Genomic DNA, 14,705 nt, shown 5'->3' on the forward strand with positions numbered 1-14,705 from the left:
AAGTTTTAGCTGTGTGTGATTATGATCTATTATGATCTGCACACTACCTCAAGTATTCATTGTTTTGTTACTGTTGTTGGAATGAACCTGTTGTAAATGCCATTGTGTAGATAAAGTTAAACATATTTTTAGCTTCATTGATAAGCCTTATACTTTCACTTTATATGATGTAGATGTATTTTTCCAACACAAGAAGAGTTCCTTTGAGTATGTTGTCAAGTTTTTTATTTCATGGCTAAACCTTGCTTTGGCAGTACATTTGGAGGAGAAGACTCACCATAGATACATCAATGATATAATTTATCTGTAGACTCACATCAACAACACCACTGTAAGAGGCCTAATTAGTCTCGATACACATAAAAGTTCATTCTTGACATAACACTAACAACTCAAGATCCACACACAGACAAAAGCAACTGACTAAATGTTGGTATTTGAGGTTTAATGGCATGTTTTTTTCTGTTATCTGCAGGTCTGCTGACTGTCATTTAATGCACCCACAGCATTCACGAGGTCTCAAAATGCCCAGAAACGGAGTTATCCAATCCTTAAAGAAGTGTGAATCTGCATTAAAATTGACCTTGCTTATGTGTTTTGGCCAGAGTCACTGGAATACAGCTCCTGCTATGATATTTTTGAATGTCACCTTTTTCTTATGTACAATCTCACATCAGTGTTATATATATACAGGCTTAAACATAAAGTTATCCTGCCTAAAACAGCAGTGAGTTAGATTACAATACTACTTTGTGCTATTATTCTCATTAACATTATGTGTTTGTAAAATAAAACATTACAAATATAATCAGATGCACTTCCCTAAATATAATTTACCAGTAGTTTCTGTAGATATCATCAATCCAAAGTGTACTTAGAGGTGACATGGGGACTGTGGGACATCAGATATACTGAGAGAGAACTGATATCACCCAGTGTTTCTGAACTCTCTGATAGATTAATGTAGAATTTACTTGAATCTTCATATTGCTAACAACACAGCTGCCCCTCCAAAAGAATAAAGTTGTGTTAAATGAATGTAGACACAGTAGAGTGTCAGTGGATTATAGATCACAAAGAGCTATACGTATTGCTAATTGTTTGTGACAGTTAACAATAGAGAAAAAAGGTGAGGTGTTAAGACCAAACACACTTTCACACAGATTTCAAGATGTGCAACTTTGGCTGTGTCTGTGAACCAAATGATTAAAACAGAAGGGCTGAGGAGCTCTTTTTGAGTCTTTTTATGTATATCTTTTAAAATTAGCTCCTCTGTTTCTTTCAGATTGTTGACCATCCTAAAGAAAGCCTATTAAAACAGCTAAATTACACTTTAGAAGTCCCTTCAGTATAACAAATATTCTTATGTATGGTTTAACATGAAATAAAATGTTGCAGCTTGAGCTTGTAGTTGAACACATCTAAAGCTAACCTCCTATTTTTTTAAGTGCAGTTGCAACCAGTGATGAAGGCCTAGATATCACCTAACGTGGATGCCAAATCTCAGCACAGCAGAAGCCTTGGAGGAGTTCCCTGCAATGAGAAAGCACAACACTGTGGTGGGATCAACCTGGTCTCTGGTTACCTGCAGACAGCACATGCACTGTTGTTCCAGATGTTGATCTCACACCAAGAGCAATCTGGTGAGTCATCGACATCTTGAGCAACAGACAACTGCACCTGGATGACAGACACCGGGAGCCACAGACACATTTTTCCACAGGACGTGAGCCTCTTCTCGGTCCTGCTAATGAGGAACACTGCAGTCACAGGAGACAAACGTAAGAGATGGAGACTGAGTGTATTTTATATATATATATATATATATATATATATATATATATATATATATATATATATATATATACATATATATATATATATATATATATATATATATATATATATATATATATATATATATATATATATATATATATATATATATATGTATATATACATATACATATATATATATATATATATATATATATATATATATACATATATATATATAGAAACCCGTTTCAGGATGATGAGCAGAAAGCATCATGGGTACTGGTTATAAAATAAGATTAGGTGTACAGTTTTATAAAATTGGACAAATAAATCGTCACACAGCAGCTACGTTGCAAGACAAATCAGACATATTTACATTACTGAGATATTTTACAGTAATTTCATTGTAATATTTTTTCTTCTTTACCTTGTGCCTTAACATGTCCATGTATACTTAGGAATATGTGCAATATGCAACTCACCTACCTCACTGAATGAAACCATGTCAACCCTATAATGTTATTGTGTTCATTGTTGCATTTTTTGGTCTTGTCACTGTTTCTGTCATGTATGTTGTTTATTTGCAGCTGTATTTGGCACTTTTAGCCCAAGGCAAATTTCCTTTGGGACAATAAAGTTTACCTTATCTTATCTCATCACTGAATAATAAGGAAAAACTTTACTGAAGTTACAGGATAATTTACCACACCCTAACCCTAACAATAAAGAAATACACCTCTTTAATATGCTAAAAAAGACCTTCAGCATTAAGAATGTCTCAAAGGTTCCTGACCTGCTCACTATATTTTAGAGACAGTGAATCTAAATGTGAATATATTTTCTGTTTCTGTTTTTGAAGGCCTACTACAAGTATTTATTATTCAGCTATAAAAACATTCGGACATCCAGTCATTGCTATCGTCCATAACGTTCAACTTGTTTATCTTGTTTAGATCTTTGGAGGACAGAGACACATACAGTAATAGTAGTTAGACCCATGACAAGTCTCTCATGAATTAAGTTATGACTGCAGTCAGATTTCATCATGATTGAATGTGTGACAAAATAATCTCAACTCTAGGGTCCATTTATTATTTTATTAGAAACACCTGTGCAATCTGTTCCAATAAAGGCTCTGCCATAAATTCATTCTTACTAAGATAGTTCATTTTCAGTTTTTGTTGACACAATTCTACTTCACGTTCATCATTGTCTTATTATATTGAGAGGTATTACTAATATCTTAATAATAATATCTAGCCCCATAAACATGCATTAGGGTTGCAAAATATTAGGAACACTTTTCAATATAACGCACTCCAGTACACCACCACCACTCATGACAACAAAGTATGGCAGAGCTGTTGTATTGGATTGCATTAGATTGCACAGGTGTGCCTAATTACATCACTCCTGCCCTGCAGCAACTTCATTGACTCCCTAACAAATCCTGTATTGATTTTAAGATTCCGCCCCTCACTTTAAAGGTCCTTCACAACCTGGCACCGTAGTATCTCGCTGAACTTGTTCATATCTACACGCCCTCCTGCACTCTCAGATCCTCTTTTGCCATCCAGCTTTCTGCGCCATCTGCCAACTTAACCACCGTAGGGTTCAAGAGTCTTCAGCCGATCTGCCCTCCACCCTCCACCTCCAGACATTTGCACTTCTGATTCTGTCTCCACTTTTAAATCCTGCCTGAAAAAACACACTTATGCCGATTGGCATATTCTGTCTCTGTCTGATTATGTAATCACATTCATGTTTATCTTTTGTACTATTGCACTAATTTCCACTTCAAAGTTTGCTGATTTTATCATGTTTGATGCACTGTTGTTTTTAAGTGTGTCTTGTAAGGTGGTGTTGAGTGCTTTGAAAGGTGCCTATAAAAAAATGCATTATTATAATTATTATTGTTATTATAGTGTTTGGTGAGTGTACTGCTATACTCTATAGTGACTCAATAACCTTTTTTATTTGCCCTGAATGGGATCTGTAAGTATGTTAATCCGGTCCTATGGCCTTGTAGAGGTGGTGGACAATAAACCATGAACACTCTTAAAATAATCAAAATAATGATTATTACTATTGTGATGGCCCCAAGGCCTCTGACCTATTTTCTTATTGGTTGCTTGGGATCTTGGAAGTGGCTCATTAGAAAAGATGGCCAACACCTGAATTGGTGTGAATGTTATTTTATAAAGAAGGACATGAGCATTCAGTGTCTCTCTACTCTCTGAGTTTGTTTGATCTTGGGTTACTTAGATTTTTTTTGTCTTATGTCTAGACACATTCACACACCCATTCACAGCAAATATTACTGATGAACTGATATACAGGTCAGTGACAAAGAAGGATTGGCGAGATGAGCAATTCAAAATGTTCTTAAATGCATGCATCAGGTTTGTTAAAATATACATGTTCTATTTTTGTTTGTTTTATGTCATTTAAAATGACATTTGCTCGAATGCTCCTGAAAATGTCAAATGGTGTAAACAATGATACATTTTACATAATTTATCCACCCACACTCTATCTAAATGTACTTACACAAATAATTACTAAGATTTAAATGGTACATGATTACATGATAGACCACATTAATTTTAACCCCTTTTAAATTTGACTAAACCACATGGACACAAAACAACATCATTGACCCATACATACTTAAATTAGTTAATTTAAATACATTTACTTTTCCTAGTTTAAAAAGTCGTGAGTGGTCTCTACATTTTGTCCTTCCTTTGAGCCAGGTTGTGTGACACTATAGATAAAATATTTTTTGTGGTTGAAGTTGTTGTAGTCTTATTGTGACTATTATTAGCATCGGTGGCCTACTTACCTTTTAACAGCTTAAGTGTACTGAGTGTACCTGGGACTTAGTACACTTAAGCAAAATGTTACATAATGCTCCGCACAGGTAAGAGCCGCCTACGCTGCTGTTTACGCCTGTGCCGTCACATGAATGACTCAATTTCCCAGAAACCCGCTGGGCGCATGCGCAGTGATGGTTGGCTGACAGTGGTAAACAGACGTCAGAAGGGAGTCTTCGCCTCGAGTCAAAACAAAACAAAACAAAACAAGTCAAAAACACTGAAGGAGTCAAAATTTGGACAAGCACAGCGGCAGGAAGTTTTACCGACCGCACCGCTGATTAAAAGCGGCTACTTGAGGGGAGTCATCGGAGGCTTTTCACCGACTTTTCCACGGATTGTAAACTCTGGAGTAGCAGGAGCTTAACCCAGCTAACGTTACGGTGGCTATCGTGCTGTTTTCAAAGTGCGGTGAGTGGGAGCCGACATACCTCCGAGACAACTCAGCTTCACCCAACACCCTGGAATACACTCTGTAGTTTGTGTACCGAGACCGCAGGGAGAAGATCCGCGGAGCTCCGGGCCCCCGGTGTAGGAGGGTTTTTATAGCCGCCTCTTCGAGCATCGTGTGCCGCGGCAGGAGAGGAGAAACATGGCAGATGGTGACATGCGCCCGGCCGCAATGTGGCGGATCGTGCAGACCTGAGGCACGGACTTTTCTTATGCGTACATTTTTCTCATCTCCTCACTTTTTTATAAAAACAATTTAAACACTATCATTCAGTTGCTTTTTTAAAATATTACACCACTTTTTCCCCCTCGCTTGAAGTCTCTTTGGTGGGTTAGTTACAGCGCATCAAAATAGAGGCCAAAGACTCATTAACTTGATGTTTTTACACTTTTCTGGCAGTCGGAGAACAAAACCATTGCTCGGATAATCAGCCGCTGCACGTTTTTACACTTGACTTTGCTCTACTGGACTAATCTGTGACTGTTTGAGGATCTTTTTTGGGGATTTAAAAAAAAAAATTGTGTCGAGCTTTTTTCTGGCTTGTGGCGAGTCCAGACATCACGTTGTTTACAAGTGGAGGCTCTCCTCAGAAGCTCCTTTGTAACCGCTAATCCCTGTGTGTTGCCTTCATAGCTTTACAGTAAACATCCTCGGGTTAAATTTCAACAAAAGGATGTGTAATTAGACAAATTTGGTACTTAAAAAAACACAATTAATTGATTCATCCTTAAACTATTGCCTACTTTTTACCAGACAGTTTTAAAGTATACTTTTTTGACATTTACCCTTTTGACATATATATGTATAAATTGAGTGATTAATAACGGGAATGGCATTATTTTACATGCGTTCAGGATTTTCTCATTCATTCACAGTTCAGCCAAAACTTGTGTAGCTCCAGATGTTTTGGTGCTCTGTGCCACTCTGCCATTTTTGTTTTTATTTCATTCAAACAAAGGGACTGTCATCCCAGCCCTCCTTCATGCTATATACATCTGAAGGTTTATGATAGTTACTATTAAGGAGATTATTTGGGTTCCCTAATCTCCAATCTGAGGATTAACCGAAGCTATTGGTGTGTCCAGATTATTACGTCTCTTTTTTTCGGCCCCACTGTTTACACCCCCGCAGCGGCTGAAGCATATTGTTTTTGTGTCCGGATAGTCCTTGAACGCATCACTCGCTGCATATTAACTCCCAGTTATTTTTAAGGTAAATGTTTTAAGGGGTTCAGATTTTTTGCGTTGACTCGAGGTTCAGAGGATCGCCATGGAGGAGTCATCGGTTCCCCCCATTGACCCAGATTTCGAGCCACAGAGCAGACCCCGGTCTTGCACGTGGCCGCTCCCCAGACCCGACATCTCGGCTGTCAAACCGGAGGGCGCGGATGGCACCGAGTCCGCCGCCGGGACCCCGCCCGCCGACGAGGACAAGCCCGAGCAGCAGCAAATCACGTCCGAGCCCGAGAAGGCAGCGGCGGCGGCTGAGGGCGGGGCCGTGGCCGGTGTGGGCGGAGCCGGAGCGACGCCCCGCAAGGGATCATCCCGGCGCAACGCGTGGGGGAACCAAAGCTACGCAGATCTGATTAGCCAGGCCATCGAGAACTCACCTGAGAAGAGGCTGACCCTGGCCCAGATCTACGAGTGGATGGTGAAAACAGTGCCTTACTTTAGAGACAAAGGAGACAGCAACAGCTCAGCTGGGTGGAAGGTAAATACAGGTGGTGTGCAACTTAACTGCATCATGTTACAAGGTGGTCTCTGATGATGGGAGTGCCACAGAATCATAGATTTTAAATGTACAATCAGGGTGCAAAATTAACATTATTCGTCCACCTGGTGAATGATCAAACGTTACCTGTCACTCAATTGATCATCATTGGTTTTTTTGGCTGGTGAGTGAAACAAATCTACCAGCTGCTGCTATATTTTAACAGCATGTAGCTGGTAATAATTTTGCGCCCTGTTTACAATATGTGATACATCATAGAAGCATTATGGATGACCATCCAAAAGAAAATGTGGCCTGATATTATATAATAAGTATATCTCATCACTTTTACAGGCATGAAAAATCACTGTTTTTTTATAATGAACTGCATGATGAAGAGAAGTCAAACTTTTTCAGCAAACATTTATATACCAGAATAAATCTGACCTCATAAAATGTTTTGGGAATATTAGTTGGGGACCAGTTTCCAACCTTCACTGGTAACAAAAGGTTAAACTACAATATTCTCTCACAATTTCAAAAAGTTAAAATATTATTCAATCAACTTAAGACTAGCTGTGACTCATTCACAAGTGAAACAACATTTAAATGAAGCGTAGCCCACTTTTAATCTGTAAATCCTACATTTTCAAATTATACAATTTTAAATACCTTTTCTCTCTGTTTTCAGAACTCAATCCGCCACAATCTATCACTCCACAACAAGTTTTTGAGAGTACACAATGAATCAACAGGCAAGAGCTCCTGGTGGATGCTCAACCCAGAAGGAGGAAAGACCGGGAAAGCTCCTCGCCGCCGGGCCGCCTCCATGGACAACAGCAGCAAGCTGCTGAAGAGCCGCATGAGAGCCAAGCAGACCAAGAAGCAGGCGGGGGCGGCAGGCAGCGGGGCGCTGCAGGGTGATGGCAGCACAGGCTCAGCTGGTGCAGACAGCCCTAATTCATCTCAGCAGTTTTCCAAATGGGGGGTCAACAGCAGCAGCCCCTCGTCCCGCGGCAGTCTGGACGATACCGACATGTGGACGACCTTCCGCCCACGCACAAGCTCTAACGCCAGCACCCTGAGCGGACGCCTGTCCCCCATCGCTCCTGGCCAGGAGGATGACGACAACCTGCCTGAAGACGGGCTGCTGGGAAGGTACACCGCCCCCACCCTCACCGAGACCCTCATGGAGGAGCTGGATCTGATCGATGGCCTGACTTTGATGACTGGACAGCAGGGAGGAGCCAGCCCCAGCACAGCCCCTCCAGCACCTCCCACCCCGCTGCCCTCCGCCTCCACTCTGCTGCCTCGCGGCTCCAGCTTCTCCACCTTTCATCAGCTGCAACCCTCCAGCATCCCGCAGGCCCCCACTCACACAGGGACCCAGGCCTCTGTCTCACAGTGCGGACCCAGCAGCAAAGAGCCGTCGACTTTTAGCAACTCCCTCTTCAACCCCATGCCCAGCTCGGGGTCTCGTGGGAGCAGCCACTACAGTACCCACGTGCCTTCCAGCCTGGAGGCGTTGCTCACCTCGGACTCCCCTCCCCCGAGTGATGTCATGATGACCCAAGTGGATCCTGTCATGCCCAGTCCTGGAGGGGTGGGCTTGATGGGCATGGGCGCATCCGTGGTGGGCGTGAGGCCCAAACCTAATCAGCTCCTGTTGGGTAAAGGGCTCGAGCCGAACACAGTGGCACCGATGGGGCTGCAGGCTCAGATGCAGCCGCAGCAACACCACCTTCATCAGCAGCACCAGCAGCACCAGCAGCACCAGCAGCACCAGCATCACTCTCAGATGGGGTTGGGGATGATCCTCTCAGGTATGTCTCAGGACCCGTCACAGCTCTCCGCTCTCAAAGCCCAGCATGCCGCAGTGCCAGCTGTGGGACCTCACCACGGAGTCGCCTCAGCCAATCCCAGCGCAAGCCTGCAGGGGATGGCTCAGTTCGGAGTTCCGTCCTGTTTCCAGACTGGTCAGGACCGCCTGCCCACAGACTTGGACATTGACATGTTCACCGAAAACTTGGATTGTGACGTGGACTACATCATCAACAGTGACCTCATGGACGGAGATGGCATTGATTTCAACTTTGACCCCATACTGCCTGGAGGCCAAGGCTACGCCGGCCCGGCCTCCACACAGGGCTCCGCTCACAACTGGGTGCCCAGTTAATTCCACAGCTGACCACACAAAGTTAGCCAGGTACACCTATTGCTCTCAGGTTCCTTCATCACAAAAAACGCTGAAGTTATTTATTTAATTTATTTAATTAACAACCCTTTTATCTTCTTGTCCCGCAGGAACTGATCTCCAATCAAAATAACCTCACAAACCACAAAACGACCGGTGCATCTCTCCGCCCTGCTGGCTGAAGACACTTTTTTTCAAATTCAATGTTTCTATTGGGACTTTAAAGACAAAACCAGACCTCACTCATGTCATGTGCCAAGACATGCAGAGGACAGGGAGGAGATTCAGGCTACTATGCACACTTTTTTCATTTTCACACTTTTTTTGTTTTTTTGTTTTGTTTTTTGTAACACTTGCAACATTTTGGCTGCTAGCCATTTTTTTCTTTTAATCCGAACTGAGGATTTTTATAGATGTGACATAATGTGTTAGAGTGAAAAGACAAATCAGCAGCTCCCCTCTGCCGGGAGTTCAGATTGTAATGATCTTACACCAGAATAGCTTTATGGTGGATACGGTACCCATGATCTCGACGTCTTTGGGATTGAAGACTCGATGGACTGTGCGTTTTGGAGAAATGGCCAGTTTTCCATCGAAACACTCGCCTCACATGAACTGCCAGACCAAACAGTGATTGGTCATCTGGACGAGGGGCAGAGAACAAGTGTTGAGGCTCGTTGTGAACAGGTGGAAGAAAAAGACTGGACAGCTCTTAAAACGTTTGATTCAGCATTGATGGCTACACATCTCTGTGACTGCGACCGATAACATGTACGATTACATTTCTCTCTCGCTGGAGAGAGAGGGTGAAAGATGATGCATATTTTCCTCCAATGAAATTTGGTGATTCACCAGTAATTGGGTATGTATTTGCAGTTTGGCATTTTTTTGACTTCAATCCAGTGTGTTAAAGTGATGCATAGATGTGAGTTAGAGGGTGTTTTTCTTTTGTTTTTTTTTAAATCCCTGATGTGCAGTTAACTAACAAAATGAAGAAATGTGATTTTTGAATTTATACACAGGGCATTCAAGGGTAAATTTATTTGCCAACAAGTGATTGGTTGGCCAAGTATTATTTTGTCTTAGACAGCAGTACACATCCACTGTTGAATGGTCTACCTGATTTATTTTTTTCTTCATCGAGCCTGTGCGTTTTCAAAGCACTTATGTTTCCTGCTACACAGGGACCCCAAACTAAGAGAATACATCCACATGAGGTTTTACCATTTCATTTAAAAAAAGAGAATTTAAGAATCCTGTAAACATGTAATGCACACGTTGCACATGTACTTAAATGACACGCTATGCAGAATTATCAGGAGAACTAAATGAAATCTTGAAGGAAATTTGAAAATCACTTCTTGAAGGTTTTGCTATTTAACATTTTCCTGATATTTTGTCGGGGATGGGGTCGATTGAGGGATGTCTGAATATCCTCTCACACTTTAATTATTCAGTACTAACTTGAAAGAAATTAATTCACTGTGTGAGAAGTACAAAAAAAAGAATATATTTGATTATAGTTTTAATATACAATTTAGATGGAGGTAATAAATGAGATATTAATACATATGGATATATTACTAATGACAAGTGATTTTTTTTTACATTGGAGGAAGCATTTTCAGATAATTTTTAACGGTAATTTTCTATACGTTTATTTTTGTAAAGGATGAGATGCATGTAGATTTTTTTACATAACCAAAGGAACACTAATATTTGCATTTGCATGGCATTTAGGGAGCGCTTGAGCCTGACACAGTATCTCAGTGTACATAAGCTTTGCAAAAGATGCCTGTAACATGAAATCTGACTTTTGAAAGACAATTTTGAGGCGAAGTGCATCAATACTTGACCATTGTAACAAAAATCCCCGGGGATCTTCCTCACAAGGGTTTTATTTTCTTTTGGCTTTTCTGCATTAACGGTGCCGTGTGTAGGATATAGTGGCATCTAGTGGTGAAGTTGTAGATTGCAACAAACTGAATACCACTCCTTCTCCCTCCCTTTCCAAGTATGTAGGAGAACTTATGGTGGCTGGGAAAACAACCAAAGACCCTACGAAGAGCCAATGTTTGATTTTTCCATTCTGGGTTACTGTAGAGACATTGAGGGCTCCGTGCAAGAGGACCCGCCCCGGCTTTGAAGCCAATTTGACATAGTGCCCAAACTGTATAATTACAATGTTATACATTTTGAAATCAGCAGATACATTTTTTTAGCTTCACAACCTCCTCAAATTGACTTGTTTCACAATCAGAATTTAATCCATTCAGTCTGATCACATTTGTAAAGTCTATAAGAGCCGCATGAGTTAATTGTTTCATTCCCACTCAAGTTAGCTGGAGGGCTAAACTGGAAAAAGCTGACTCGGCCCGTGGAAGTCGCTAGTGTGCTTGGCCCCACAAATGCAGACGCTGTGTGGAAGAAGTCAAACTTTTTTGTCTTCATAGCGCATTTCATACACAATGGCAACTCAATGTGCTTTACATAAAACATTTAACAGTAAGAATTGGTATAGATGGCCCCGCCTGCGACGCTGTATCCAGTCGTCTTAATACATCCATGATGTAGAAATAAAGACACAATGATTCCTGTTTTCAGGTGATTATACACTAACAAAAACATACTTATGAATATTATATTCAATTTACGTTACACTAGATGTTACTAAATTCTACACACTGCACCTTTTATTGTGAATCCAAGATTGTTTTTTAAAATCTGCGCTGAAATGTGGCACAATAAAAGACAGCCTTTATCGTTCCACTTTTCAACCTGCCGCCGAATTCTCATCTCAAAACGAGACTAATACAACCGTTATCTCTCAGGGTCGCTCGGAAGAATAACAGCAGGAAAACAAGTCTGCACGGGCGTAATCAGATCACGTGACAATAGCAAAAAACAATTAAATATTTATTTTACGTATTTTCTGTTGCAACAGACTGGAAACCAACACGCCACGTCTTCTTTGGTTCTCCTGGAGACGTTTCCATCTTAAAATAAAGAGTTGATCTCAAATTTGAATTCCCTTTTTAGAGAAATGTATCGTAGCTCTCCAGACATGTATATCAGTACCAGTACTCCCCCGGGTTTTTTTTTTTCTTTTTTGGGGGTGGGGTTATTTTTTTGACTGCCAATATTTAAAACACTATAGCATGATGTTACTCTGTAGCAAGATTAACTTTATTTCGTCATACCCCCCCTCCCCCACACACCCCCTTTAAAATGTTGTGTTTTCTGTTTGTATTTAATTACTTGTTCATAACCACAGAGGGTCGTGTACATCAACGTTTTGTGATCAGAAATCACATCCCTGCAGTTAAACTCTTTAATATTCATCATTTCACTGTAGTTATGTGACTATGTTAGCCTCTGATTTGTATAAAGCACTCTTTATTGTTTCCACAAGTGTTTTTTTTTTGGCTGTTTTTGAATGGTGCTAGATGTCATTTATGACATATTATGCAATGGGTGCATATCAGGGCCTTTTTGAATTATCTGTACACAACACAAGGATCTGGATTTTGGTGTGACAGCACAAAATCAGTCCCCCCCCCCTCTTTTTATGGGTTTTAAAATAAATATATATATATAAATATATTTATATGTCATAATAATCCCCCAACATGGTCACTTAAATAGATCTGGAAAGAGAAGACCAGCTTGTTAAAAGTGCATGAAAAATGTTTGTTTCTTATTATATGAACTCATGACATGTAAGTATTTTAGAAAGTTGTATATGCAACCAACTCCCCTCCAGTTTTCTCATTCATGTCCAGGTGTCAGAGACATTATGAGCAGTAGACAGAAAGTCTGCAGCATGTTGGTGGATGGTTTGCTGCACTGTGTCTCTAGTTTACTGTTGCCTCCTTTTTTTTTTAAAAAGAAAAAAGGAAGGCCCGATGTTATTACTTCCTTTCTTTCTCCCCTTTATGTAATTACAATTATCTACATATTTTTTCTTCCTTTAAGTAGCAGTTAGTCCCTCAATGTCTGTTTTTGAAATTGCCCCATTTGATACAGTATTTTAGTATTTGGCAAGGGTTTTTTTTTTTTTTTACTTAATTTTTTCCATAGGGGTGGGTTACAGGGATTAATGACATGTGCATAAGCCAATTACATTTTATGATTTTTTTTTGATTAATGTTGATAGTTTTTCTTTCTTCCTCTCCCCCTCACCTATCCTCTGTCTTTTTTCTCCTCTCTCTCTTTACACATTGTAAAGTCAGCCAGATGACAAACAGTTCTGAACAGCAGAAATAAATTCAATAAACTGTTTAACCCACTTTGTCCGATTCATTGGTGCGTATATGTGCAGTGCAGGTTCCTGTGCAGTCACTGTTTTCTGTTCAGCACGTCTGCCGCTGGGGGGCGCTGCTGAATAAAACAACAGCCATTGTGGACTCAGCTGTGGTAGCTTTTCTTTTTCTTGACACAAAAGCATAAAATATTTTCTCTTTTAAGCTAAAACACCAAGAAAACTGTGGATTGACAGTCTACTTGTTTATATAGTACTGTAAAAACAGCTAAATACATATTTAATTAGTTAAAATTATTATTAAAATTACATACAACCCTTCCTCATTGAAAAATTACAGAGTATATTTGATATAAAAGTCCATCCTCAGTGTTTGTGTAATGGAGGCTTCAAGTTTCTCCATCACAGTTGTGTAAGTCTCAGACCGGACCAGGACTGGGTCTAAACTAGTTATGATCTCACCTATCAGACTCGTAGGTAAACACCTTAAACTCAGATTTAAGATGAGCAGAAAAACACCCTCTGCACATATGTCTTAGTGAAAACACAGTTTTGAGTGGAGGAAGGCACAACACAAAATGACTGTAAATGAGTCTGTAATTATTGCTTTATTCTGCTACATGTAATATTTGTAAATAAAAAACAAATTGGGCCATGCAGCAGAGCGACTCACTGACACTTCCGAGTATCAAAATGTGTCATTCTTTCTGTTGTAATTTTGGTTTATTTAAAAACAGCTACTGAAATGACAACAGTGATACATTTTTCTAATGTTGACTGCTGTTTTGTGCCTTCAGGTCACTGTGTTAAACAGATAAAGTGCTTTTCTTGTTAGGGTTATGGGTCGATCCTGACTGAAGAAATGTTTTGATTGCATTTTAAATGTAATTTTAACTGTTGTGCTGAGCTTCATGTTGGTAAGAAGAAAATGTCTCAAGAGTTGCCAAAAACTGGTATCAGCAACAAATGTGTGTAAAAAAAACCTTTACATTACACAAATTTAGTATCTACATCCAGCACTTATGACAGTGCTTCGACCAAACTAAATTGAAGTCCACCCCCTGGCTTTTTCTAGCCTTCAACCACATCTCTTGTTCTTCCTGGATAGTTTGTTCAAACTTTTAAGTCCATCAACCAAAAAAACAAAAACAAACTGACTAGGCTGAAAGTTATACAAGGACCTCTAATGCCAATTTAGGCATTAAGTTTGATCTTATTTACAAACAGTATAGCAGTATTTTACAAACAGGGTTGTTTGTTTTCAGCGCCAGTTCGTCCCTCCGAAAGCTTCATTTCAGTGTGTAAAGATCATAATGATCACCCAGCAAGTGGAGACAAGACTAAGATAGGTGCTTCAAATGAATCTACAATTTATACTTATTTCAAGAGTTTTACTTTCTCTCTGAGGCAAGTTTGTGATTATCGTATTCAGTC

At 40.1% G+C, this 14,705-nt stretch overlaps 1 protein-coding gene across 1 annotated transcript; it reads left to right on the top strand.

Moving 5' to 3' along the window:
• Window positions 1-4,865: 4,865 nt before the first annotated feature.
• On the top strand, window positions 4,866-13,286 carry foxo4 (forkhead box O4). Its single transcript, XM_062426052.1, has 3 exons — window positions 4,866-6,816; window positions 7,508-9,022; window positions 9,121-13,286. The coding sequence occupies exons 1-2, from the start codon at window positions 6,376-6,378 to the stop codon at window positions 8,990-8,992; spliced, it is 1,926 nt and encodes a 641-aa protein (XP_062282036.1). The 5' UTR covers window positions 4,866-6,375; the 3' UTR covers window positions 8,993-9,022; window positions 9,121-13,286.
• The last annotated feature ends 1,419 nt before the right edge of the window (window positions 13,287-14,705 follow it).

Source organism: Scomber scombrus, chromosome 9 (assembly GCF_963691925.1).
Source record: "Scomber scombrus chromosome 9, fScoSco1.1, whole genome shotgun sequence".
In the NCBI taxonomy this organism is placed as follows: Eukaryota; Metazoa; Chordata; class Actinopteri; order Scombriformes; family Scombridae; genus Scomber; species Scomber scombrus.